The 24721-nt window shown below is 38.8% G+C and overlaps 3 protein-coding genes and 3 long non-coding RNA genes across 6 annotated transcripts; 3 read left to right on the top strand and 3 right to left on the bottom strand.

The window, feature by feature from the left end:
* The first annotated feature begins 342 nt into the window (after positions 1-342).
* Positions 343-1353, top strand: LOC135795652 (uncharacterized). The gene is made up of 4 exons (XR_010549112.1): positions 343-444; positions 498-708; positions 764-909; positions 965-1353. It is a non-coding gene; the product is annotated as an uncharacterized lncRNA (long non-coding RNA).
* A 13-nt stretch (positions 1354-1366) lies between these two features.
* Positions 1367-2417, top strand: LOC135795651 (uncharacterized). The gene is made up of 3 exons (XR_010549111.1): positions 1367-1402; positions 1465-1632; positions 1693-2417. It is a non-coding gene; the product is annotated as an uncharacterized lncRNA (long non-coding RNA).
* Positions 2418-3200: 783 nt separating this feature from the next.
* On the top strand, positions 3201-4842 carry LOC135796589 (small ribosomal subunit protein eS4-like). The gene is made up of 4 exons (XM_065308676.1): positions 3201-3458; positions 3831-3928; positions 4161-4462; positions 4679-4842. The coding sequence occupies exons 1-4, from the start codon at positions 3251-3253 to the stop codon at positions 4800-4802; spliced, it is 732 nt and encodes a 243-aa protein (XP_065164748.1). The 5' UTR covers positions 3201-3250; the 3' UTR covers positions 4803-4842.
* A 1985-nt stretch (positions 4843-6827) lies between these two features.
* Positions 6828-15307, bottom strand: LOC135795598 (E3 ubiquitin-protein ligase TRIP12-like). Its single transcript, XM_065307314.1, is given in 21 exon segments — positions 6828-7750; positions 7813-8272; positions 8333-8521; positions 8585-8799; positions 8802-9894; positions 9954-10204; positions 10260-10491; positions 10551-10591; positions 10646-10749; positions 10808-12350; positions 12353-12515; positions 12572-12669; positions 12672-12759; positions 12814-13004; positions 13100-13258; positions 13261-13311; positions 14167-14331; positions 14483-14548; positions 14551-14945; positions 15020-15132; positions 15191-15307. Coding segments are annotated over 21 exon segments (5925 nt in total). The 3' UTR covers positions 6828-7559.
* Positions 15308-17031: 1724 nt separating this feature from the next.
* On the bottom strand, positions 17032-20571 carry LOC135796590 (uncharacterized). Its single transcript, XR_010549364.1, has 3 exons — positions 20276-20571; positions 17425-20209; positions 17032-17359 (listed from the first exon to the last, which is right to left on the bottom strand). It is a non-coding gene; the product is annotated as an uncharacterized lncRNA (long non-coding RNA).
* A 9-nt stretch (positions 20572-20580) lies between these two features.
* On the bottom strand, positions 20581-24265 carry LOC135796587 (myosin-VIIa-like). The gene is given in 8 exon segments (XM_065308675.1): positions 20581-20807; positions 20970-21784; positions 21855-22147; positions 22150-23303; positions 23360-23501; positions 23504-23543; positions 23600-23860; positions 24128-24265. Coding segments are annotated over 7 exon segments (2175 nt in total). The 5' UTR covers positions 24149-24265; the 3' UTR covers positions 20581-20807; positions 20970-21520.
* Positions 24266-24721: the final 456 nt, after the last annotated feature.

The following is a 24721-nucleotide window of genomic DNA, read 5'->3' as shown; positions in this document are numbered from 1 at the left end:
ATAATAATAATAATAATATTTTAATAAACTAACACTATTAAGAATATTTGTCTTTGGTTCCTGTAAGTATTTGCTGGTAATTTCGATTCTCTGTAGGAGTTTGTTCCAGAAAATTGTTAACAGTGCCGTCTCAAATTGATTGAATTATAATAATTTATAACTTGCATAATTCACAATATGCAAAACAATTTTCATAAGTTTCATATATTTGCACATAACCAAACTTAAAATAGTCTAAGTAGCCGTTAGTTAATTTTAGAACGAAACAATCTGTATAATTGCTCAAAATACTTGTCAATAAGTCAGTTTGACATATTCTACGAATGTTTTCTCCAATTTTCCTTTTAATATATTTACCACTATTTTAAAATTGATTATATAAAAAGATGATCCCGTCGCGAAATATATATGGTACATTAATACCAAATGAACTAGACGAAGAAGGTGCGTAGGAACGTATAAAATTTCAACATTCAAGTAATGAATTCATTTTTAAGCGAATGTGGACCCTGCTGATCTGGAAAATCATTATACGTTTTGCACGTATGCAACGACTCAGCGAGTTTTATTATGTGCATCGTCAACGAAAAAAGTCGCATTCCTATATGAACTGTTCGTCATAATAGAGAGACACAAGTTTATACGAATGATATTTAATATCTTAGAGAAACACTTTTTGGGGAAGCTGTATAACTATTTAAAAACAATGTAAGAAGTTTAAACCAGAAACATTTTCATAATTCATCTTATAATTGTTTAACAGGGATTACTCGGATAATATTAACGATGCACAATTTAAAGATAACGATCGTTCAATTGATCCCGACGAACTTGATGCATGTTTTGAATCATCTTTGTACTGGTTTAAATATTTGCATAACATTGATCTAAAATTGGCAATATTTTTATGTAAATATTATTTAACGATCGATAGAGTGCATGAATTATTTTATCTTTATTGTAGCATATTTATCAATTTGTGGAAATAGTGTAATCCGAAAAGTAATAATTCGTGTGAAAAAGTTTTACGAAAAAGAAGGAAATTATTTTCGACACTCAAGACTATCAACACATTTTTCATTCCAACTTCAACCTTCAGCACGATATTATGCTTATAATGAAGAATTGGATGATAGCGATCCCGATGTACAATTGATTTACAAGAAAAGAAAAGAATGGGACGAAATGATTACCAAATATCGTAAAAACGTTGAGTTTTCTATATATGGGTGTGCATCTGACCCAAAATTTAAAGAAGAGAATGCGAAACAAGGCGAAAATGGCAAAACTAGAACAGATAAAAGTAAAAATAAGAAAGACACTACTCTTAAAGAAGGAAAAGGCAAGAAAATTCAAAAAGTGAAACAGCTGATACGAAAAACCTAAATCGGAAATGGATATGGTAAGTTTGAATTTATTTATGTTTGTTTGAAAATATCAGATTACCATATAATATAATCTTAGCTACAATTGTTACCCATATGGATTACAATGAAAATATTTAAACATTTAGACAACAAAACATTAAAACTCGTAAAAGATGTTAATAAATATTGGTCGTTTGTGGTCGATTGCATCAACCAGGAAGAGAAAGGACGTAAAAAACTTGATGATTGGATTGAATCAATAGAAGTTAGGTAGTTTATTTTTTGCGAATTTCACTATATTTTACGATGTTACATTCTATTTCAGAATGATCTTGGATTGAAAGATTATACAGCAGTTTTTCCATCAAAGTTCAAACCCGAATTTAGATTTCGACGGCAAAATGAAAAAAATATAGCATGCGATCTACGTGTACATAATTCCTTAAGAGAAGAAACAAACATTACATTACAACCAACACATTTTTCAGCGCTCAGTAATATTGTTAATAGCGCTGAATTTGATTTCCGAATGCCCGTTAACGAACTTCAATCTTTTCGACGCATGCTGATAAATGACGTCGACAATTCCATGAAGTTCCTACATACCCACCCATCTTGTATTCATTATGATAATGTCACTACTAAAGCAGTACCGATAAGCGAAATTCCATTAACTGGTAAAATCGTCGAAGAATTTAACACACAGAAGGAAACAAGTTACGATTATATTCCACTTGAGTTAAAAGAAGCGATGGACAGAAGTTTGTATATCGAAAGTAATAAAATTCAACCACGATTTATTCGATGGTTTCCTTTAACGCACATGGTGGAGATTGACGAGGTGATGAATTCAATAGTACAAAAATCTATGGTAAATGTCAAAGAAAGTAAACCATCAATGCGCTATGATTCATTCATGCCTACAATAAGCATGGCAGATATGAAAGCAAGCAATGACAAAGATATTCGAAGTTTTGAAAGCAAGTCGGATCCGCTTGTGGCAAATCATATCACCTCGGCAACTGAAACGGATTGTAAGAGAGGAACAAGTAAAAAGTATTCCATCCAGCACTAATATGTGCAGTAATAATAATTTTCCACTTGATATAAAGCAAAGCATCAGAAATGAAATAAATGTGGAGTCTCAACAGCTTGACACAATGACCGTGTCTGAGAATACTATAGGTAGAGACTCATCTAAAGCAATAATTATTGCTTCTAGCGTAATGTCTCCACCAAGATTCCATTAAATTCCTCGCAATATTTGATGAAACTTATAATTTTAACGATTATATCTCTGATAACCAAAGTAAATTGTACTGTCAGGTCTTATCAAGACCTAATTATATATAGTCAAATAGAATAAATCACAGCATAATTTAAATTATCAACGTAAAATCGAAATAAAACAATAAAAAAGTTAAGTGCATTTAAATCTTTTCAAACCTTGCGCATGGCGGGTTGCCGTAAGTTGGCAACACTGTTGTTTACACTATTGCCGGTAATGTAGGGACCGGAAACATTTCGTGCTAGCTCACTGGCGGAGGTTTTCTCTCTTCTCGCTCAAATTTCAAGATGGTGAGTTGCACGTCCAAATTCTCTTCAATTCTTTAATCATCCGCGCGACTGTGCGTTCAATATCTATCGTGTAAATTAATAATCGTTATTCTCATTGCCCGAAATAAGAAGGAGTGCATATTTTTGTGATATAAGTTAGATGTGGTTTAAAATACCTTCACCGACCAAAATATAACCTGTGAAATACATCATGTTTATTCTAATAATGCAGTGCTCATGTGTATTATATCGTGTTAAATATTTTTTGTGTTTTAGGCTCGAGGCCCGAAAAACATTTGAAGCGTTTAAATGCGCCCAAGGCATGGATGTTGGACAAGTTGGGAGGTGTGTTTGCACCTCGTCCATCCACTGGGCCACATAAGCTGAGGGAGTCTCTCCCGTTGGTGATTTTCCTGCGTAACCGCTTGAAGTATGCTCTGACCAACTCAGAGGTGACTAAGATTGTTATGCAGAGATTGATTAAGGTTGATGGCAAGGTTAGGACTGACCCCAACTACCCAGCTGGTTTCATGGGTGAGTATTGTTTTCTGGACATCTTAAATTTAGGGCTTTATCGAGGCTGCAGTTAATAGTGTTTGTTAGCTGGAGTTTATTAAATTTGAAGCCTATAGCAAGTTACCATCCAGTCCCTAGCTAATATTTTTGATTATTAGACTAGCACTTAAAATGTGTAAGACATGCATACTGCCACATTTGCCTTAAGCCAACTAATTCAGATGAACTATGAATGATCAGTATAAAGTAAATTGTTATATTTGCAACATCAAAATATCTCGCCAAAATTGCGTGATCTTCTGAGCAATAAATTGAATATAAAACGACCACTTATAAATATTTTTAAGAAACTTGCATGGCATATATATTAACTATAAATATTGTTTTTAGATGTTATCACTATTGAAAAGACTGGTGAGTTCTTCCGTCTGATCTATGACGTTAAAGGCCGTTTCACCATCCATCGTATTACTGCTGAGGAAGCTAAAGTAAGTGAAAATATCTCAATTCACAGTTTAGTCATGGCCAAATCGAGGCTTTGGCTAGTGAAACTTACGCAAGCTAGAGTTTAATTTTAATGCGGCCGATAGTAAGGTTACAACCCAGTCCCTAGCTAATACATATTATTATTAGACTAGTACTTAAGGTGTAATACATTTTCACTTAGGCAAAATATTCAAAATATTTATTTAAGTTTACTGTAATGTGCTTTCTTTCTAGTACAAGCTGTGCAAAGTCAGGAGGGTACAAACTGGTCCTAAGGGCATTCCATTCATCACCACTCATGATGGACGCACTATTCGCTATCCTGATCCCAATGTGAAAGTAAACGATACCATCCAGCTGGAAATCGCCACCTCCAAGATCTTAGACTTTATCAAGTTTGACGCCGGAAACTTGTGCATGATCACCGGAGGCCGTAATTTGGGGCGTGTTGGTACTGTCGTCAACAGGGAACGTCATCCTGGTTCCTTCGATATTGTGCATATTAAGGATGCTCAAGGACATACTTTTGCTACCAGGTAAATTTATTTTTGAACTAGTTACAAATTTTGGCCCTTCGAAGGTGTGAATTGATTCAACAATCAGATCATTTGCATTCAAATCTGTGGCCCATAATAAATCGATGCACTGGTCACTGATAGATCAAAATAATATCTAAGCAGTATTACCCAAGCATTGAACACTATTAAATATCAGTTAACTTGCGCATTTTTTCACAATTATTTTTTTTTCAGATTGAACAATGTGTTCATCATTGGTAAGGGTACGAAGGCATTCGTGTCGCTGCCGCGCGGCAAGGGTATCAAACTCACCATCGCTGAGGAACGAGATAAGAGGTTGGCTGCCAAGTCGCACTAAGATGTTGAGCTATAAATTAATAATAAAAAACATACATAAATTGCGTTTAGTACATGTTACAACCTTTTCGTTTGGCCCATTCGAAGCTGTGATATGAGATTTATTCATAATTGCAGTCAAAATTGAGGCCTAGAGAAATATTGACATTATAGGTCACTAGTTAGCATTGTTGTTATCTAGTATCACCCAAATGTTGAACATTAAAATTTTTAATTGCTTGTAACTTCTCACATATTTTTATCTTGCTCGTATGCCGTTTTTGTTACTGACGTAACTGATGTCAACGTTTAGAACCGGGCCAACGAAACTGCATACCATCCAAAATTTCAGATTCTAGGTTCTTTGAAGCTGCTGCTAATTTAAGTTTGTCTACGGTCGGCATGTGTTTGAGAAAATATATAAATAAATATAATTTCATTGTTTTTATGTACTACCTGCATTCATATGCGTCTTTCAGGTTCTGTGCGGTATAGCCGTAACAATTTTTATGCTACTAGGTACAGGACCAATTTTTATCATCATAGTGTAGGGCAAGTGTTCAGTAAGAAATTCTAGATAAAGTAATATTTAAGAATTTTGAAATATTAGATAGGCTTGGGCAATGAAATCAGCAAAGCCTTGGGCCGGAAACAATTTTTAATAAAAAATATCGCCTCTTCGTGCCAGGGATGAACTTGTACCAATTAACATTACAAGAATTTGAAGTGGACAAGCAGCAACGCATTCAGAAAATCCGAGACGTCCAATTGTGGCTCTTACAGCAGAAATTGAGTATGCGCTGATACTTGATTTTGAACGGGATGTTATTTCTGGTAACAATCTTTTCTGTTTAAGCTACTGATGACAATATGCAGCGAGTTAAACAATTTCTTTGTGAGTTGATGCAGATGCGCTCGAATATTGAGCAAGAGATGAATAAATTGCGACACTCCCGAGAATCTTTGGAAAGTACTGGAAGAAGATATAAAATGTTGCAATGATTTTATTAAGACTCACGTGAGGAATATTGTAAACGTTTAAATGCATTCAGTGCAGAAGTTACGCGGTGTGAATCCCTGCGCAAAACAAATCTTTGTGAGTTGAAATTTTGATTTATGAATCAAAATATTAGAATATTTTCTTATTTCCAGAAATTCATATTAAAACTTCGTTGTGAGATAAACGTGTTATAGAATAAAGCAAGATGTTCCGACGCAAGGCGTGCAGAATTTGCGGTGTACATGGGAAACAACATGTGTACTGAAGATTTACTCACTTTACACGACATAGAAAACGATAGAGAGGAAGCATGTCTGCGACACAATTAGCAACTAATTGAGCTTATGAAGCTTAGAAAAGTGCGCTAGCAGTTGCTAAAAGAAGAAAAGGAAAAAGAAAATCTCTTGCATCGAGGACGAACAACTTAATCTGGCTATCGAATACGATGGGAAACACGACATGAAGTTTATGTACTTGAAAGGGAGTATTGAGGAAATAAATGGAAAGTCACGTTAAGTTTTTGTCCAGGTGAATTTAGTTCCGGTTTTAATAATATTGCAGCAATAAATATTTGTTTTGTAGGGGAAAAATGCGGAGCCAAATCTAGGAAAATAAAAATGAGATCTTACGATGAGCGCCAATAATATAGTGGGTGCGAATATTTTCGTCTATATAAAGTCATCGCTGTTTTATTACTTTTGTAGGACGAGAACCAAAAACAGAACCAGTACGAAATATACTAATCGGAAGATGATTAATCAACAAAGCTATATAATACATTTATCAACTTCTAAAAAAAAACAAAACACGAATTATCGTCCCAAAGTGAAAATCGTTACAGCAAATTAGAAGGGTAGTGCGTCAACTTTCCATAAAAAATTATTATCTGTCAATACTTGTTTCTTCAAGACTTCTCAAAAATCGTATTTATCAAACAATTAAAATAATTCCGGTTTCTTCTAGACATATCTTAATTAAATGTCCCCATTAACAACTCTCTATTCTCCTCCTAAAACACCCAGTATCACAGTTAAGAAATTTAAGGAATTTTAAATTTTGTATAGAAATTTATTGAAACATTATAGTTGCACTTTATGATTACAGTAGTTAATAAATGCTGGTTTGCAGCAGTAAATTTACTTTTCTCTTAAATATGCATCATTGGCTCCTTGCTATTTCAAGAAACAGCAATAGGTGTTTCAGTCTAGCCCAGTGTTCGCAGGTGCACACAACTTGAAATTAACAAATTAAACGTTAAAATCATGTTATTACGAAGTCTTACAAATATTCACATACTTAAATAAATCATAAATGACGCTTCTGAAAATCGAAACGAGCAGATAGTCCTGATAGTCTTTGCTTAAGCTATCTTTGTAGTGGAGACCGGCACATCTGCTCACTTTGTTGCTCACTTAATCGTTTAAACGCACAAAAACCTAAATGAAATTCACGGTCGCGGTACACCTGACATAACAAAATCTAAGAGCAGCACTCGGCTTGCAGGTATCTCACAAAAGAAACGCGTAGAACGAAATAAAAATTAAGAGAAATATGTACAATTCGGAGAACAAAGAAAAAAACTTAAATAATTACAACAAATTCATTCTTTTTTGTCAATGAAATGATGGCCATTTTCTCCCAATGATATCGTGTTTGTTAATAGTGTAATTTAATAAACCACTTTCCTTTAAATTGATATCGTAATATCTTCTGCATGAGGTTGAAATATAGTCTATTTTCTCACACACAAGTACAGTAGTGCACTTCTCTTTCTCGCACTTAGGAGAGATGGAACGAGTGTTGTCCCTCCGACGCAGCGATGCTAAGCTTCTCACGCATGACTTCAATGCTTGAATAGTCTGGAAGTTTGAGGTAGTTCACGCAGGTCATCACAGATGGTAAAAAGTCGTCAGGATTTAAGTTGGTGTCACGACGCACGACTGTCAAGGGTGGTGATAAAGATTTGAACCCTGAACAAAATTTAAGAATTACATAAATACATACTACAAACACTTCAATGCGGTTAATTTACCTCCAACAGGTAATCTTGGACTTCCAGTCAAAAATTGTACAAAAAGTCTCTGCTCCTCTCTGTTGTACAAGCTGAGCACTTCGAATAAGAAACGAACTGCACGGGAGTCAGCTGTATAACCGTGATCAGGGCGGCAACATTCCATCAACGTTTTCACATCCCACCCGCTTATAGAATCCCTTGGACTGCCACAAAAGACGGCCTCCAGTTCCTCGGGTTGGAACATTCGCAGATTCTGCACGGGGAACACTGATTCAAAACCTTCACGGAATGATTCCATTTGCCTGCTGACTCCTTCAACTAAGAACCAGTGCAGAACTAGATTGATGTACTGATGTAGATTTCTGATAGTGACGCTAGTGACACGACCGTTGCGAATCAACTCGATGTTGGTACCTGGCAATACAAAGTCGATGCCTAAATCTGATATGGTACAACCATCAAACTCCAATTTCTCGATCTATTTAATAAAAAGATATGTTTTACAGTATTTTCTTGTAAATGTTTCATTGCAATTTACCTCTTCGTTTTGAGTAGCTACACTTAAATCAGAATTCGCAAGGATGACGTCCCGTTGTCTTACCAAATGTTGCATCTTTTTAATAGTCTTATGAATGTCTGGGGCGACTTCTGCAAGATCAGCAAGACCCAGAGAATGTTCTCCTCCCAAAATCCACTTATAGAAAGTTAAAGAAAATGGCAAATCCAACTATGACACAAAAAGCACAGGAATAGAATCACCAAAGAATTTATTTTTATTTTATTCACTTACCATTCTCGAATCCATTACTGCTTTAGCCATCAATTTTCCTAAAAATCTAAACTTCGTCTTCACCTTTGTCACCTGGCTAACCTTGGCATTTCTTGGTAAGGGGGACGAAAATAGCCCTACTGCATTATGCACATAATCACCTTGGTTATCAGGCGCGTGCCATAATTCCAAGTCGACACGTTGTAATTCTTTCGAGACGAGTGTGTAAAACTCAAGGTTGGACCCAAGCCGGTGCCCACCTCGTTCTCATATTGCACTTCGAGTAACGCTTTTGATGTGGCCAGGTCTTGCATTACCTGCTCAGCTTGTTTCAGAATATCGTCTCTGGAAATTGTGCGTTTTCGACGGTCCAAGCGTGGTGTGACGCGCTCCTGTGAGTCAGTGCTGCTTAATTCAGGCGTCATATCGAGAAGTTTCTGAAGCGCACGGTCGCGATCAAAAGACGTTGCGTAGAATAGTAGTTGGCGTGTTTCGAATGGAAATAGAAACGGGCAGACGGATGCAATCTGCTGCAGCCAGTTGGGTAAATTACCGGTCATAATAACTAGAGGATCTTGCAATTGGCGAGATGCTTTAGCCGCAATTTTGCTGTTTAAGAACTCCGAAGGGTTCGTGATAGGCCTGTACTCTATTGCCGGGTATAACGTCGTCCAATGCTGATTCAATGCGTTTAAAATGCGCATCAAGCAGAGCACCTCCAAGGAAGCATCTTGTATCGTCACTGTTTCTGGTAGCTGCGTGACCAAAAACGGCGTCAAAGGCGACAAGATAGCTGGAGTTAAACCTTCATTCCAAAGTTCATCTCCCTTGCGTCTGAGAGCATTCTTGCTGCTGGATCCTTTGCCTTTTCGACTTGAAGCCGAACTACTCGTACTAGACTTCTGTGAAACATTGGGTTCCTCTTTCAATGGTCTATAGTAAATCGTGTGAGTTTGAATCCACACTCCAGCATGTCCCAAAGGCGTCTCGTTGTCAGTGTCTGTTTCACTTTGATCGTTCCCGTTGTTAGAAAACTGTCGCACCGCTTGATACACTGTCATGTTGTATGGTAGCACTGTGTTTCCAATAAGAAACTGCAACTTGTGTTTGGAGCCCGACGCAGAAATAACGACAGTCGCCAAAGTTTCTTCAATGTCATCATCTGTATCCGCATCGTCGCTGTCGGCGCTATCTTTGTCTCTGACACGGCCGTAACCACGCACCACCAAGTATCGTTCTATTGCTTGCACTAACGCCAAGGGGTCAATCTTCACTGTGCCGCCCTTCCATTGCTTCAAGTTTGTGCAGTCAGGGTGCCGTTGTAGATTACACTACAAACAAAACGCACGATATAATGAATTAGTTTATTCGGAAGGAAAAGAAAACTTACTTTAAGTTGATGCGTGTTGAAAAATTTTAAAGCACTCGTCCCGCCGCGTCCTGCACCACTGCTTGCTGGTAGATCGTGAACTTTAACAGGAAATTGTTCCAACTGTGATACGCAACCACTCAGTTTAGCCACCAATGCGCTCATCCAGGTAGAGTTTATTTCATCATCTAGTACGGTAACGTTCATTTGAAGTGGGCAGTTGGCAAACACGTGAAGAAAGATGCGTAGCCTTTGATCTCTTTCGATAGGACCTAAATCATAACCCCGAAATAAATACCAACGAATTTGTAACATTAAATTACTTACCGGTATTGGATGCAAGATATGATAATAGAGCTTTGATTAAACCGGAGTGATTCACTTCGAACGGGGAGATATCGGACTCGATAAGAATTTCTCGCAACTCCTGCAAGGCTTCACCGCACTCGCTCGTAGGTAATCTTTGAATACAGTCGGTTAATCTCGAAAGCACATTCATTGCCGGATGCTGCGACCCTGATATTTCATTTGATGAATATATATCGATAAACTTTGTCGCCTGCAAATTAAAGATTGTGTCAATAAAGTGCAGATCACATAATGAAGGTCTAAATTTACCTGATCTCTAACCCACTGCCTAGTTTTCTCCTTGTTACCTGCTGTCAAATTAGAATTAGAGGAAGATTTATTTAAGCAATTACCGATCTCTTTACTATAGTTTCTGTCATTGGAAGACGAATTCATATTTCGACCCCAACGCGCAGGATTTAAACTCTGCAAGAAACTCGTCGTTTTTGAATTTCCCGAAAATCTAGGCCTATAATGAGACAAATATTTTAATATTCAGTAGAAAACAAATTTAAATAAAACTATACCTGTTGCTTGTTGAATTACTAGAAGTTGACGTATTTGTGCCCAAAGAAGTCGCCTTATTGAACAAATCGTGCATCAATGACGGCGATAAAGGTAAATCTTCATGTCGAGACTTCGATGACCTGCCACCGCTACTTCGTTTACCCGCGCGTTTTCGTTTCAGTACATCACCGATACGTACATGCGAAGGACTCTGTGACTTTGTGTCTGGCTCCAAGCTAGTGCCCGACCTAGACGGCTTCGGCACTACCGATTGCGGTTGTTGACCTGTTTGTTGGGCAACAACAGTTTCGGAGGATACAGGCGACAAACTGACTGAATTAGGCGTGCCGTCTGTTGGTGATGGAACCGAAGTGCCGTTTGGTGTCATATCCAATTTACTGCTGTTGGGAGTTTGCGAGGGGCCGGCCTGCGAGTCGTGAATGCAGGACGTAGTACTAGAATTCGCAGACTTCGGCGGGCTGACGCCAAGCGGAACTTCTGGATCGGCCAGTTGATTGATTTGATGCATGACGCCCTCGCGTCGAAAGTGAATGCCAAATACATCGGGAAGCTTCGACATCAGAATCTCCGCCATTTGTAACGCACCGACGACAATGCGTAAGTCGCTTGACGCCATCATTCCAGCAATGTGACTGCTAACCACTTGGTTCTTCAATACCTCCTTGAGTAGCTCAGGGCTAGCGTAGTAGACCATTCGCAGCAGAGCTTTTAGGCATTTACAACGCACAGTAGGTCCAGCGCTAGATGAGTAGACCTCGTAAAGGACTGAAAATAAGGATCTAATAAAAGATGCCGCCAAGCCACGTTCTTCGCGAAGACATGCCACACGGGCATCTCGATTTGCAGAAGTTGGTCGGCTACCGGGCGGTGCAGGATCAGCGGCCGGCGAGGCTTGGTTGTTGGAAGGCGCGTATCTCCTTTGTACCGGACGTGAAGTTCCCGTGTCTTCGTTGATCTGCTGCATCGAATGAAAATCAATAGTGTACGTACGGCCCAGCGTATTCAAGCTGACTTCATCGTCACCGTTTGTATGCGCCGCCTCGATCATTCTGCTGTCCACGGCACCGTAGGCATGCCACAAACCACGGTCGTCCCGCCACTGCCAGGTTGGCTGATCCTTGCTGATATTTACAGGCCGTTCTAACAAAGTGTCGACAACAAACATTCCATCAGTTGGAAGCTTCGGCATCAGTTCTCCAATGAGAGCGGTAATCTCATACAATTCTTGAGGTTGCCGAGCGACAAGTTCAACTTCTTCCTGGCTTACTTCAGCGGATCCAGTGAGTAAATATAAAAGCGTCTCTGCGATGTTCTGTTTTAGCAGAGTTAACGCTAGATCTGGACAGTTAGCGCACATGACGCACAGCGTTCGCAATACCGTGATAAACGTGCCAGTGCTGATTACTGGCGGAGTGACAACCAACAGCTGTTGTAGGTTGGTCAACAATTCAGTGCTAGCTATTTCTTGTAAGCGGGCGGGTTCCAATTGAAAGCTGTCTACCAGTCTTGAAAAGGCAGAGCACACGCATTCAACACTCTTTTATCCTGTTGGGTCAGTCGATTCGCCAAAAGTGGCAGAGACTCGGCGACGTATTGAAACTCGTCGCTGGTCATGTTTAGGCAACAGTTTGCGGTCACCGATAAAGCATTGCGTTGAGCATTGATTGAAAAGAAGTCTAAGTACATCAAACAAGCAGTCACACCTCTCTGGAAAAGAGTTACACTCATACCACCCTCAATGCAAATAATTCCAAAAGACTTACAGCTTGTAAAATGGCTTTCGAGTGCCTGTGAGATAACATATCCAAAGCAGTTAATGATTGTTCAGCAACATCCATACATTGTATCACTTGAAGTTTTCGAGAAAAACGGGAACCGCGTCCACCACTACAGCTGAAGATCGCGGAAGAGCTTCCATCATGTAAGTCAACGCGCGACAAGCATGATTCATCTAAAGAAATACAATTACCATCCAATCTTTAAAATTTATAAACAAAATACATACAATATCAAAATTGTGTTCCATACGAAGAAGTGTAATTAAAGCCGGTACAACTTGCTTGACAGGAAAACCAGTTAGTGTATCTTCGTTCCCCATCACAAGCATCTGGCACATTTCGATGACAGCCTGCAGTTGTTGTCCTTCATCCCCAGTTGCTTGTAAGCCCTGAAGAAGTTGTGTAGCTTTGGCTACCGCTGATACGAATAAAATATATAAATACATAGCTTTAATTATTTCCACCAACATAATCACTTTTTGGAGGATATAATTAAGAAGAAAAATAACTCACAGCTACTAGCACCCATACTCCTATGCAACATCTGCTGCATCCGGGGAGCCAGCGCACCGAACAACTGGGGTGGCAAACCGCGCGCTTCCAGGAGCGCCTGTAAGCGACCAACTTCGCTGTCATCACTCTCTGAGTCTGGACCGGGGCCCGATGGTCCCCGCCACTGGCCATCGCTTGTGTTGCTTCCTGGGGTGAAGGTGGCTCCTCTGAAACTGTGAATTTAAGTAGAACTGCTTTGTCTAAAGTGACATTTTTATAAGTCAATTATAAAATGTCATGATGAAATAATTTTACAAATCAAATAAATAAATAAAGCAAACATAAATCTTACGTTGGGTCACACCGGTCATTTCGTAATATTGCAGTAGATCGTAATAATAGTCAAGATAATCCATGGCGCTTCGAATGTGCGAAGAGTGAGTGAAAGTGAACACGTGAAAAAATTTACCGAGACAACCGTGAGTTCTCATTCAGCGAATTTCACATGCATCTCAATCAAAAAATGATCGCTTAGCTATTAAAAGTGTTGAAAATAAACTCAATATTGATTTGTATAAACAAGAGCAAGTGAAATGTAAATTTCAACTGTGTGACAGATAATTTTAGAGATTGGCTTTTGTTGTGTTGTTGTTTGCATAATAATAAATGAATGAGTGTGTCACGAACGAAAATGAAATGACGTCGGTATTACATAGATATTTATGTGATTTCCAAAAAATGCAAGAATGCACCTACTTATTATTTATGTCACATAAAATAATTTTAATTTTATTCAAATAATTTATACATTTTCGCACGAATATAGAGGGTAACTATTTCTAATTCTGTATATGGCATAAGATTTCGATGCACACATAAATAAGAATAACTAAATAGGTGCTAGATCAACGCGCATGTGATATATGCCATAAATGCACCAAAATGCCTATTTATCATCGCGACCAGTTAAGTGTTATTAAAGTAATATTTTTAAAAAATCAAGAAGTTGTAATTACTGTAGAAGTAATTTATGTATAGCTACAGAAATAGAAACATATGTATCATGTAAATACTAGTACATTCCTTACCTTGCAATGAGCTGTTCGGCACCTCTAGTTGATCGGAAGCCATTGGGGTGGCTGGGACGGGGGCAGGAGCCGTGGCTCCCACCTTATGTTGGCGGGATGCTCGGCTGCTGCTGGAGCCTCGGCCACCACTGGAACTAGCACAGGAACCCGTTGTTGTGCTGTGCCCTGAAAGAACCCCAAAAATATAACATGCTATCATTCATTCAATAAGAAACGAATTTAGCGCATGTATGATACTTGATTCTATCCTGATATCACATAATGATCTAGGCGATAAGATAACCACTAAACATTTGAGTAAAGAGATTATGATTACCTTTGCTATTTCGAGTGCTGCGCCTCAACACAGCTCCGCTTCGAGTGAGGCGAGAGGGCTCGGGCACTTCCTGCTGGTGTTCTGACTACTGGTGGTCCCCAGCGCTGTGGATTTACTCTGTGTGGTTGGTCGATGTGCGACGCCGGGATCAGAGAGTCGTCCCTGACTTCGCAGCGGATACTTGTGCTGTGTACTGGCGAAGCTGTCGTTGTTCGACGGGCCGGCGCTGCTGCTCAGAAGACTTTCGGATAAGCTGACGGATGCGAGCTTACGAGCCTTGCTGGACTTTGATTTGATTGGATGTTGCTCGTCGTCGAGAGACAACGGCGAATCCTCCGGGAAGTCGGGCGAGGATGTCTTTATCTTATTACTAGTGCTCGGTCGGAGTTCTGACGGCAAGTTGCTGGAGTGGTTTTTCTTGAACTGCCACCAAGTTTTGTTTCTGCGTCCTGATTGGTATCGCCTTTAGTGCGTTTGTTGTTAATTGCCGGCTGAGATGCGTTGTTACCGCTGCCACCAGCCTTATTCGCGTCTAACTTTGCTTGATGTATCTTGTTGTTAGTGCGAATTTTTGCTATGAGTGGTGTCGAGACGCCGTTCACGTCTTTGTTGGTAGGTTGTGTGTCACTTACTAAATTTTGCGACTTGACCTAAAAGCAAACCAATCCCAAAATTAGCAAGAAGAATTTGGAGACGGTTATTACTTACTTTACTAGACGTAGGTGATTGAGTACGAATGCGTTTAGCTTGTGCACGTTGTGGTGGCAGCGCACGCTTGCGGCGGCTTCTGCTGGCACCAGCGGTGGCACTAGCTGGATCTGCCATAGACGCTCGCTTCACAGCACCCTGCAGCCACACACATTCCCTCGTATCTTCACAAACAAATCAATTGTTCACTGGCTGAAAACAAAACAAAGAAATGTCACAAGTGTAAGGTGAGAGATGTTTTAACAAAAGCCATTAATAACAGTCGTGAGGTCACCAACTGATTAGAGAAAAATGTTGCTTGCATTTCATTACGTTCCGAATAATCCATCCAGCGCGCTGTCGCGATAATAAATAAAAATATAACAAGGAACAACCATTATTAATAGTGTACCAAGTGCACATACAGTCGCAACATTGCTCGCATACATACAAACGCATTTACCTTGAGGTTATTTCATTTTTATTTTCGCCTCGCAAGGGGATCAGTTTCTTTGCAAATGCTGATTTTACGGGCGTTACATGAACACCGAATCAGCCCGCACGGGCCTGCAACTTTTCTTCTAATAATATGGATTTATTTTCAGTGTTTTGCTGGGCGAAATAGATAGGAACCGTTCGGAGAACAGCGTTATGCACAAGGATAGCGCAACACGCATCGAATGACTGCGGAGCGGCGAATTCAGAATGCAATGCGGTGCTGCTGGCGAGCACACAGCACGGCCAGTCGCGCACAGATGAAAGCAAAAGCTGAACCAGCCCGACTGGCTGCCTTGCTGAGCTTGCTACGAACGAAAGTCACTCGCGCTGCAACGCTCGCTTCCACCAGCTGCACACTCGCACGCACACACTAACACACCCACCCGCTGGAGGTTCACCGTGAAGGGGAACCTATGCACTCGCCTGATTCAGATGTTAGCTGAACAAGCTGAACGGCCCCGACCAGTGTTGCCGCTTTTATGTAAATAATCACCAGGCAGGTCGGTATTATTTTCAAAACATCGGGTCGCCTTTTCACGTACACCAAATGCAGCCTACTCTAATTGATAACTAATTGAACCATAAACGTTCTTCAACTATGTAAACAAAGAAAAACAAATGCAACAAGAGCTCTTGAAGTTTGCAACAATGTACTGAACATACGCACATCATTAACTTGTGCTTACAAAACATTGTAATCATTGCAAACACATAAATAGGCAATTTACTACTGCACACTGAGTCACTAAACTATTCAAATCTGCGATAAACTTCAAAATGCAGACAATGGAATGATAAACGTACCAGAAGCTGATGGAGCAATTGTCGTCGGCCTGTTACTCGCGTAGTCGAAACTTTTTTGTTTCATTCACGTAAATAGACACAGACACGGTTCAATCGATAGACGGCCGTTTCCTCAATGCTGGCGATCGTTTTCGAGATGTACATTGCAAACAACGCGATGTGATAATGAACAAGTCGGAACTCGCGTTGCAGCAAGTTCAAAAGCCAGATACGTCATTTATTTATTATACAAGCGAACAAAAGGCTTTGCATATGATCGCCAGAGCGTCGAGACCGACGGGTGAGATCGCGAGGTCGTTGCGCATAAATTTGTCAGCGATTTTTAGATTACGATACATACCTAGCACGATGCATCGGGGCTGCTGCTAGCGATAGCATAGATATTTCTTCGAAGCACTCAGCACGCACGAGATGTGACAAAACCCTTTTCTGATAACTCAACTCACTCAACTCCCGACCGTCGACCGTCAAGTGCAGTTTTCGCTGTCAAACGCTCGAACTACAGCGCCGCTTGCAAGTTATAGAATGTTTCCGATTGGTGCCGCCCTCTAACGTCGAAATAATTTTTAAATTTTGTAAATGTATTTGACATTTAGTTCATACTTATTTGAAATAGAGTTTATAATAACATTTCAACATACACCCAACACCCTTATCGTTAAAAGTACACAGCTTAATAGTTTAAAAATCAAATATTTGTTCGGATTTCTTAGCAGGTTTGTTTGCAAATTCTGCGTAGGAAAACAGCAAATCGTCCATTTTATAACCCTGCGTGGTTTCCCATAAAATCTTTCTTGTCCGCTGCATATCGCCGACGGTTAACGAAAAGAACGTATTTCCAGAAGACCAGTTAACCAATTCGGACAGTTTATAGGTCATCACAATATCCTATTGACAAGTAAATAATGATTAGATAATGGTATTGAAATAAGCTTTTAATGAACTGTAAATACCTTTGTCACCGAGTTTAATTTATGTACTCCATTCCGATTAATAGCAATAATCTCCGGTTCGCTCTGCTGCACTTCTTTCACATCAAAGAATGTTGATCCAAATGTTGGCAACTTCGATACAATTGTTAAAAACGCTATCTTTGCATCATCATAATCCATCGTTGCAATTTTTGATAACCGTCAGCCAACGCTTTCTTCCAATACGATGAATTCTTTGTCTTATTGATGTAATATGGAATAATTTGATCAAGTACATTAGGCAAATCTTTTAACGGGTTGGGATATTTAATTCGCAAGATCAAACTGGACAAACGAATTGCTTCTTCTTCAGTACATTTCTGGTAACCTTTGAGGTATTTCTGCACTTCTTGATTGTAGTGGAATATCGTGTCAGCATTTCGGTCCACACCTACTTGTCCATCAAGCCATAACTTTTGATGAAGAATATTAGCAATTGCGGTTTGACTCTTTGAATACCAGCAACAGTGTACTCTTGTTGTGTGGAGATGCTATTCAACCATTCGTACACTTCGTATAAGAAGTCGTAGAAATACGAATCACTTGGCATTGAGAATGCCTTCTCACCCACAACCACAATCAAACTAAAACCAGCAACTGACTTAAGATGGAGACGGGCTTTGAGCTCATCAGCAACATCAGACGCTTTCGTGAACGAATCCACCAAACAACTTTCATCCGTATCATCAGGGAAGTACACTCTATGATATATCTCTGTATGAGATTTTGAATTGATTCAATCTCGATGGCAACTGGTGGCCGTTTTCTACTTGTCAGCTTCTCAGCCTGTCTTTGTAGTAATCTATCATGACACACTGAAGCAAGTGGATGAACTCGTGAATCTGTAAACTTCATTGCTTCAGCAAGTAGAGGTGGACTTGGAAGGAAAAGTCCAGTAGCAAGGTACAACAATTCCCATGCTTTTCGCTCGCATTGATCCATTGGGTTATAAGTAAGTTGTCTCATAATCTGACAATAAACTTCATCATGTAGTAGCTCACTGTCCATACAGGGTTCAAAAGTAGCCGCTGCATACTTCACGGATTCACCTTGTTTACCAGGTGTAAGCTCCAAGTATCTTAGAATATTCATAAACACTTCACAAGCTTTAGTGTTCAAACTACGATCGGGATCTTCTAAAACACGTTTTAGTAATGCTTGTCTCATTGGCTTTGCGGTGAATTTCCATAGTTCTTCAGTTTGCTTTGCTGCAATAGTGCCCAATACTGAAGAAGTTTGTTCTGTCAAACGTCGGGCAGCTCTGTAATTCTCTTCAGCGTATTGTACTAACGTATGCTGTTTCAATCTCTTCACTGTGTCACCCTTACGGTGTTTATAAGTAAACATTCCTTTCTTGTAAGCGTCTAGGACTTCTTGTGAGGGTGGTTGAAGACATGGTAGGACATTTACATGATCCATTGGGAAGTCTCCTGCCGTCCTTGGCATATTCCAGTGGCCCATGTTTGTGCGTCTGCTCCTGTCATGCCATTTGCTAATGTAATCAACTCACCACGTCTGAATTGTAGATATCCATCATCTTTGCAATCTTTTTCAGCCACACAATATTGTGATCTTTGTCTGAGGCCATACAGCAATTTGTTCAATACTTCATTAACTCTGTGTGCTTCCGGGGATTGGAGAACAAACTCTTCATTTGTAACCGCGTATAATGTGACTTTGCCCATTTGCGATCGTTCATCAGGTGTGAAGGTGACCCTAACAAGTTCAGGATATGATAAATCCAATAATATCTTTTCCTGTTGATCAATGAAAAGACTCCACTCCAATTGATTGCAATAATTATGCTGTTCTTAGGTAGATCTAAACCGGAAACGACTATAGCTTCAAAGAATTTTGAGAACATAATCGGGAAGGCATCCATTGCTTGCTTAACAATATTTTCCTTGACCCTGATTGGATTCTGTTTCTCTTTGACTGCAGGTAGTTTCAGAAAGATTTCTATTACTTTCTTCTTGAATTCGTCTAAATTACTTCTAACCTTGACGTGTTTGGGGACGTATTCATGGAACTTATTATCAAGTACATTCATATTCAAAGAAGCACCTTGCTCAATGTAGTATCTTTGCGCAACCAGAGTAGCAGACATTTCATCATTCGGATAACCAAATTCACCGTGTTTAAAACTACTGATAATTTGGCAGTAAATAAGTTCTGTTGCCATCGGATCTGCCTTTGCATCATACCATGGAGTGAACATTTCAAAGCGATAGATCAGCTTCCACAAGCCTGGTTCTCTTTCAAACTTGCCCAATTCTCTCGCATATTGCTCACATTGACAAATAGCATCCATAAGATGATCGCTATCGTTACCAATAGACAAAACCTTGTCACAACAAGTAATAAAACTGAAAATCCGTCGTTGTCTTTAATGTTTAAATTGCGTGCTATTTCATCGCACATTTCTTTAGCGGTTGTTGCGCTATCAACGTTGATATCAATAGTTTGTTTATTCATCAACTGCACGCTGACAGTTAACTGTTGTGTGCTTTTAGCACCGGCAATTTCCATGGCGGCCGGCGGTTGACTCCTGGCACCATTTTTTTTCGTACGAATCAAACGCATTTCACAGTAGCCGGCATACGCGGGTGGTGCTGATGTGCGAATAAATGCACGCAGGTAATTGTAAAGTAAGTCAGACGGTGGGAAGCATCCAATACACATGGATAATAAAATCCAACCTAAAGCCCGCGATGACTCATTTGGATTCTGATGAAGCTGCTTCACAATTTGGCATAGAATTTCATCACTGTAATATTTATCAATTGTATAATGTTACCATTTTAAATGAAAATAAAATAAAATAAACATTTACCGTAGTTCTTTGCGAAGAATACCGTGCCCAATAATAAAGTACAACTTCTCGACAGTTTTCTTTCGGGTGTTCGTCCACTCGGTGTACATTTCCATTCCGTCATTATCATCAACCATACCCTCTTCAAGTCTTCCAACAACCTGTCTTTCCTCCTCAATGTTTTGTTAATGTACTTCTGACGTTGGTCTCTGGACATAGTATCCATTTTCTTCTCAAGCCTCAAAATATCTTGATACTCTTTCCTGTTGGAAAAGTTTTTCCAATTGTTTGATTGATGGACAACATTACAGATTGTCTCTTGGCTGGTGCCGCCAAGGGGGTTCAGCAATATCGCCCATAAATCTCTGAATTGTTATCCATATAGTTTGCGCAGCGATAATATCGTCAGGTGTCGGCAGTTTATGACCAATATGAAGCGGACCCTCAACCTCTTCTTACTGAAGTGATCCGTAGTTGATGGAGCGAAATGCATGGAAGCATATTTTTGGAAGGCGAAGTCCGAGAGGTCTTCCTTTGCGTGTTGCGGCTGCAGCTTTAAACGAAAATAGGTATATCAGAAAGAATGAACTGAATTGTGTGATAATAATTTAATAAAGTAAAAAGAATAAATTACTATGCATAGATGAATAAATAAATAAATAGACATAAATTAACGAGCATAAATGGGTGATTTAATTTCCTTTGTCGGAGATACCTGTGGGCTTTGTCCGTCGTATTCGTTTAAGAATTTGTCAAAGTTGTCTATGACCATGCGAATTCCTTCACTGTCTTCTCCAACTTCCGGTTCGGGTGGTGGTGCAGGCCGGGCTTTAACTTGGTATTCTCTGTCCAAATTCTGCATGCGTTGTTGGAAGTTGGTATCCGCAATGTATTTGTAATCTCTGTTACCTTGTGCTCTTAAGGTTTTCTCTTCGTGTTTTCTAATGTAAACTGCTTCAACAATTTTGCCGAATTTAGCGTGTCGACGCACATAATAGCCTCGTGCAACCGCTTGCAATTTCCGCAGTCGGTCTCGGATAATCTTGAAATTGAAAGTCATTTGCCGAGACAGAATGCTCGCCTGAAGGCGGTGATAACCGCGTTGAATGCGCAAGAATCTTGCACGTAATCCTCGAGCACGGAAGTATTTTTGAAAAGTGACAGCAGCCGCTCGAAGTTTTTGATACCTTCGACGGTAAATCCAACCTTTGATGTTTCTCTGCAGTACAATAATGTAACGTGAAAGGATTCTTTGTCGTTCTGATTCTAGATATTGATTTTCAGCATCTTTAAGAAATACTTTCGTGTGACCAATTTGATAATCTTCCCTTTGAAGAAATTGGCTTGACAAATTTTCTTTGCAACTATCAAGGGATCTTGCCTGTGATCAAGGTTAATAACCAAAAATCTGAAACGATTTACGAAGTGCTGGAATTGATGTCGAATTGGATAACCAGCTTGGCGGATTTTTGCTGTTTCCATCATACCAGAATATCTCAATTGACGAACGCAAAGGTCACGATCAAACATCTATCAAAAATAAACATTGGTGGTTAATATATAAACAAAAACAAATGTAATATTAGTAATATTAACTTACATTAGGCCTCTTTTCTTCATTTGGTTTTATGCAACGCACAAAGAAGGGTTGACATTCGTTCAAATTCTTCATCAGCACATCCAACGAGGATCTAAACTGTGACGCTAAAGTGTATGATTTGGCTTTCTGCTTAACTTCATCGTGATCATCTTTCTTGAATATTTCTATTATCAAAGGCTTTGCACTACTTGCGATAACTTGCTTCAAATCTAAACTAAAGCTGTCTCTGTTCTTCTCTAGAAAACCAACGCTCTGATAATTAACACTTCCCGCAAAGTGTTGAATGCCAAAAATGGTTCAACGTCAAACTTTGGTTTGATGTAGTTTTTGTTTTTGCCATGTTGAGCGTGTAATTTGGTCAACATAGAAGTATCAGTACCTTTGGGAAATCTGGTTTCTTCATCAACCAAACTCAGTATGTTCATGGTCTTCATACCAATCATATCCAAAATCTCTTGATTATCAATAAACTTTATATTCTCCCAATTAATACCCTCTTGGGTGTAATATTCCTGTTCCATTTTGAAGATATGTTTGACAAAAAACTGTTGCAAGTTTTCATTTGCGTAGTTAATACATAGTTGTTCAAAGCTATTGATTTGAAAGTTTTCAAAACCAAAAATATCTAAAACTCCAATTGAGTTTTTGCGTAAATTACCACTTTGACAAATGGTCACATTAATCTTTTCAACGAGATAGATAAACAGTTTGCCATAAATTCCCTTGACAAATGCATCTCGGGAATCAGCAGCTTGTTCTTTTGATAAGTCCTGTGTCACCTTATCGCCGGAAACCATGATACTCTTACGAGTGATAGCTTTGCCTAATTCAGTTTTCTGCACCATTAATAATTCAGCGACTTTCTCCAAAGTTTTCACATTATCTACCTCAGAAGTCTCCATATTTTTGACAACCTGACCTTTAAATTTAATATTTCCGAGGTGTAGTACAGCCGCCATTGTCTCAAACACCATCCATGTTTCTTCGTCGCTGAAACTCAACACCTTGAACGCGTTACGAATCTCGTTAAATTCTTGTTGTTCATCACGGCCTTCACATTTCAAACTTTTGCCTTGATTCAGATAGCGAAAGTGTGATGCATCATCTAAGTCCAAGCGTTTCTTTTCATCTTTAGAAAGGCCCGCAATCATTGAATAGAAAATGTGATAATTACGCTCTCCTTCATTTAGAGAAACAATTCTTGATTTCTCCAAAAGGTACTGATCAATTTTGGCACCAACAATGGCATCTTTAGCAAAATGTATGTCGATGTATTTCCCAAAACGAGAGGAGTTGTCATTGCGTACAGTTTTGGCATTACCAAACGCTTCTAGAATCGGATTTGCTTGGAGAATTTGTTCCTCAATCCATGAATGCTTGCCACTTACTGTAGCCAAATATTGGAGGATCAACTTTGTCGATTCGGTTTTACCAGCACCACTTTCACCACTAAAATATTTTACTTAAAACATATTCTACATATTTTTACTGATAATTTTAAATACCTGATGACAATGCACTGATCTTTTCGTGACTTTAACATGTTATTGAAACTAGCGTCACCTGTAGCAAAAATATGTGGTGGTAAATCATGCATGGGAATACCTTGATATTCTCTAATCAAAGCATTTGTATAAATTGGCAATTTTCATACGGATTCACAGCCACTAACATAGAACCAGTGTATGTCTAAAATAATTAGCATTAATACACATTGAAAACTGAAATTTTATAACAATTATTACATAAATGTTCTTCTTGTAGTAGCGCATTTCCAAGTTTCGTAAAATTGAATATTCGGTTAAATCACCGAGGGTGATCATATCATTCACATCTTTGACGCAGCTGGAGTGCATCAATTTGACAATTTGTTCTTTCGATACGTATAGATCGCCGGCATTATCCGTCTTGATTTTGATACGTTTTGGTTCAATGGCGGCCACTTGGCCGCCAAGTGGTATCGCAAACTCATCGTTCAGGGCCGGCCGTACCCACACGTAGTCGGACTATGTAATCAAGATAAAGAATAAATAATTTAATCAACTTATTATCAGCCATATATCGTACGAGGAAAAAATGCGATAACGTGTAAATTGACTTGTTTTTGCCCAATAGTATCATCATTAAACACAATATTTTATTTAAACATGAAAAAATAAATAATAATATTGATTAAATATCAATATCAAGTATTAAATAAAGAAGTTTTATTTTAATTTAGAATTTAATACTTAGGTATATCAGAAATTCTTCTTATTATTGTTATTACTTACCACGGAAATATTTCCGGCCATTTTGCCAAAAATTCCTCTTGGATTTCAGCAATATGAAGTTATTTTTGTTTAATTTCAATTTGAATACATGATGAGGTTGGGCACAAATTGTTCCAATCAACTCTAACGTGTCTCCACGTCGACTAAATTTTATCCAAAATTGTCATATAGTTTTATTAATCAGTTATCGTTGATATCAGCGTGAAGTATTTTGCGTAGCTTTAGATAAGGGTTCATTTATAATATTATCGTCACTTCTCAGAATTTACTAAAACTGGTTAAACACAAGGTACTTGAATAGATTCTAATCTATAAATACTCATACATCCAAAAAGTGGTCTGCTAGAGGTTTACCTGAGTATATTGGCATTTTTAAGCTTCTTAGAAAAAATCTATGACTTTGGTGTTTCCATTTAGATAAATAGTAAATTGAGTAACTAAGTTAAAATATAACGATTTTACATGCTAATTATCACATATTTGATAGCATTCAATATTTGATATAGAAAAAACAGTAAAGCGTCTCAAAACTAGGAAATTTGTACTAAAGTGCAAAAATGAATGTTTTCTGATTCTATATCATTCTTTGGCATA

The sequence above is a fragment of the Atheta coriaria genome, unplaced genomic scaffold (genome assembly GCF_025399875.1).
Source record: "Atheta coriaria isolate IRGN ID8LTWV9N9 unplaced genomic scaffold, Caltech_Dcor_3.1 hic_scaffold_7_pilon, whole genome shotgun sequence".
Lineage (NCBI taxonomy): Eukaryota > Metazoa > Arthropoda > Insecta > Coleoptera > Staphylinidae > Dalotia > Dalotia coriaria.
Note: the sequence above shows the minus strand (reverse complement) of the source record. Positions and strands in the feature narration are given on the sequence as shown.